Genomic DNA, 3,227 nt, shown 5'->3' with positions numbered 1-3,227 from the left:
CACTGCTGGTGGCACGTCTCTGCGTACCCCTTGGGGGGGGGGGGGGGGGGGGGCCCCCGTCGCCCGGGGGCGGGGGGGGGGGCGGGTCGGGGCCCCCCGGGGGGGGGGGGGGGGGAAGCGGCTCTCTGTGTGCTGGTGGGGGCAGGATGCAGAGCCGCCTCCAGCAGCCGGGTGCTTCCGGGAGTGGCATGGGGCCACTGGCCACCGAATGCAGGCAGCCTGCCTGCCTGCTCCCTGCTGCGCTTCCGGCCAGGCCTCGGGGGCAGGTTGTCGATGAGATTTGTCCTGCATTTTGGGTCGTTCCCCCCGTCATTGGGGGCCCCATGCCACCGCACTGTTTCTTTCATGGTAAATCCGCCTCTGGGGGATGTGTGCCTCCTGGGGGTTGCCACAGTCTCCTCATGTCCCCCCACTCTCATTCCAGACGCAGCAGTCCAAGTTCGTGAACTGGCAGGTGGATGGAGAGTATCGGGGGGAGGATTTCACGGCGGCAGTGACGCTGGGAAACCCCGACATCCTGGTGGGCTCAGGTGAGAGCCTCGTTCCCACCTCTGAAGCCCCTGCTCTGAAATTCTACCCCGTCTCTGAAGTCCCCCACCAGCTTGACTCCTGCCTCTCCTTCTCCATTCACAGCCCCTGACACCTCCACTTCCCCTCCCTCCACCTCCCCAACCTGGTCCCTGCCTACCATCACCTCTAGTCTGAACCCCGCCCCTCGTAACCTCCTGGGCCCAGCCCCAGCTGACGAGTCTCTCTTCGCAGGGATCCTGGTAGCCCATTACCTACAGAGCATCACACCCTGCCTAGCGCTGGGCGGCGAGCTGGTCTATCACCGCCGGCCAGGAGAGGAGGGCACCGTCATGTCTCTGGCTGGGAAATACACAGGTACTGAGGGAGCTGGGGCAGGACTCCTGGGTTATATCCCGAGCTCCAGCAGGGGAGTGGGGTCTAGTGGGTTAGAGCAAGGGGGCTGGGAGTCGAGACTCCTGGGTTCTCTTCCCTAGCTCAGGGCTTCGGTGGGGCCCTGCTCGGACACTCACCCGCTCTTCCCTTCTCCCCACAGCACCTAACTGGATTGGGACCTTGACGGTGGGGCAAGCCGGGGCCCATGCAACCTACTACCATAAAGCCAATGACCAGGTATGTGGCGCTCAGAGGCTCACGTTCCCATCTGGCTCCCCCTTTGACATGAGGGTGGGGCTTTGACTCCCAGTCTGGGAGCAAGGGGTGGGGGCAGGTGACATGTGGAGAGCTATGTATAAGCGATCTGCTGCGGTGCACAGCTGAGACCCTGGGCAGGCAAGGGAGTGGGGGGGTGTCCTGCCCAGGAACAGTCGATGCTGCTCCAAATTGTAAGCCTGGAAGCTGCCATCCCATTGGGGAAGGCTGGGGGCTGGATTTGGGTGGTGAGGGCTGGGATTACGTTGGGGGTGGGTGGTCTGGGATAGTGTTTTGGGAGGGTGGGATCACATTGGGAGGGTGGAAGCCAGGGGGCTGGGGTCCCATGGAGGAGGGATGGAAGCCAGGGGGCTGGGGTCCTGTGGGGGAGGGGTGGAAGCTGGGGGGCTGGGATCCTACTAGGCGATTGGCAGCTCTGCTCGCCAGACTAACCCTGCTCCCCTCAGCTGCAGGTGGGCGTGGAGTTTGAGGCCAGCACGCGCATGCAGGACACTAGCGTCTCCTTTGGCTACCAGCTTGACTTGCCCAAGGCCAACCTGCTCTTCAAAGGTACGGCAGCCCCAGGCCGCCCTTCCCCTCTATGCCCGCGCCCCAGCCTCTCCCAGTGCCACTAACTTTGCTCTCTGCCGCAGGCTCTGTGGACAGTAATTGGATTGTGGGTGCGGTGCTGGAGAAGAAGCTGCTGCCGCTGCCCCTGACGCTGGCCATGGGGGCCTTCCTGAACCACCGCAAGAACAAGTTCCAGTGCGGCTTCGGCCTCACCATTGGCTAGAGCCCTCCTCCTCCTCCCCCCCACTCCAGTGTCCCCAGCCCAGTCTGCCGGGCAGTTTGAGCCGCTCTGGGACCCTTTGCCCCATCCATCCATGCTGGTGCTGCCCAGTTAAGCCCTGGAGTGTGGGGCTCCAGCCCCTTTACTGCCCCACACAGGCACCTCCCCGAGGGCCACGGGATAGGTCCTGACAGAGCCCAGGGGTCTGATCCCTAGGGCGAGCTCCTTAGTGTGGCGGTTCTGGCACTGTCCTGTTCCAGTCACCTCGTCTGCCCCTCGGGACAGGTCCCTGGTGGCTGCTCAGCCCCAAACAAGGTTCGACCCGCTGTCCCCAGGGGCGGCTGGAAAATGAGGAGCTGGCTGGTGCAGGGGCAGCGGCTGCTGGGGCCCTCAGGTGCTGCCTGGCCTCTCCCAGCAGCCCCTGGTGGGAGGGGAGGCGCAACCCTCCCTGCCTCGGGGAGGGGACCCAGTGTCCCATCTCTTCCCGTGGCTTGGACTTGGGGCTGCGGGCTGTCCTGGGGCACCAGGTAGGTGAACCCAGTGACGGGTGTAAAATGCCCTCTTCTGCCTGGTTCCCTGTGCTGACATCCTTCCTCACCAGAGGGCGCTGTGACCTCAGGAACTGTCCTTCCCCCGGAGCAATGGGAGAGGGACCGGCTCTGTCCTGGGGGCGGGGTCGCTTGGCCTGTTGCACTGATTGGGGATGGGGTCTGGGCGGATCCCCTCAGGAATGGATTGTCCCAGCTGGTGGGGGTGCACTGACCCCGCAACTGTCTGCCAGGAGAGGTTGGATCCCTCCCCAAACACCCCCCCCCCCCCATCTTGGTGCAGCTGTGGGGAGATTCCCTCTCTCTCTGCGCCAATTACACCCCTCCCTTGGATCGCTGGGGTACCAGTGGCTCTGCAGCCTCTTACCTCACACCCCAGGGAGCTGTGGGGCAGACTCTACACCTGGGGTGATGGGGCCACAACCTCTCTGGCTGCTGCACCCCAGCTCCCCTGCTCAGCCCTACCCCGCCCCTCCCAGCCTACACTAATCCAAAGAGACACAAGGGACCTATTGAGTGCTCTCTGCACCCACCACGGATTGGGGGTCTGTCTGTGCCCCCCTGACAGGAGCAGCAGTAGTTTGGGGGGCCCTGCCTGCATCCCATCCCCACCCAGCAGCACTGAGGAAGACCAGCGCTTTGAGGGAGGGGTCCTGTCAGCCCCCCAAACAGCACCAAGAGGAGCAGCGAATTGGGGGTTCCCCCCAACAGCACTAGGAGGAGCAACGGTT

General features: G+C 64.2%; 1 protein-coding gene across 1 annotated transcript in view; it reads left to right on the top strand.

The window, feature by feature from the left end:
• TOMM40 (translocase of outer mitochondrial membrane 40) overlaps positions 1–2,053 on the top strand; it is a 5,771-nt gene extending 3,718 nt beyond the window's left edge. The window contains exons 5-9 of the mRNA XM_026646246.2: positions 425–530; positions 763–885; positions 1,064–1,140; positions 1,626–1,728; positions 1,812–2,053. Of these exons, the coding sequence (XP_026502031.1) occupies positions 425–530; positions 763–885; positions 1,064–1,140; positions 1,626–1,728; positions 1,812–1,951 (549 nt within the window). The 3' untranslated portion in view covers positions 1,952–2,053. The remainder of the gene's footprint in view (positions 1–424; positions 531–762; positions 886–1,063; positions 1,141–1,625; positions 1,729–1,811) is intronic.
• The last annotated feature ends 1,174 nt before the right edge of the window (positions 2,054–3,227 follow it).

The sequence above is a fragment of the Terrapene carolina genome, unplaced genomic scaffold (assembly GCF_002925995.2).
Source record: "Terrapene carolina triunguis isolate 2854851 unplaced genomic scaffold, T_m_triunguis-2.0 Scaffold34554, whole genome shotgun sequence".
Classification (NCBI taxonomy): domain Eukaryota; kingdom Metazoa; phylum Chordata; order Testudines; family Emydidae; genus Terrapene; species Terrapene triunguis.
Note: the sequence above shows the minus strand (reverse complement) of the source record. Positions and strands in the feature narration are given on the sequence as shown.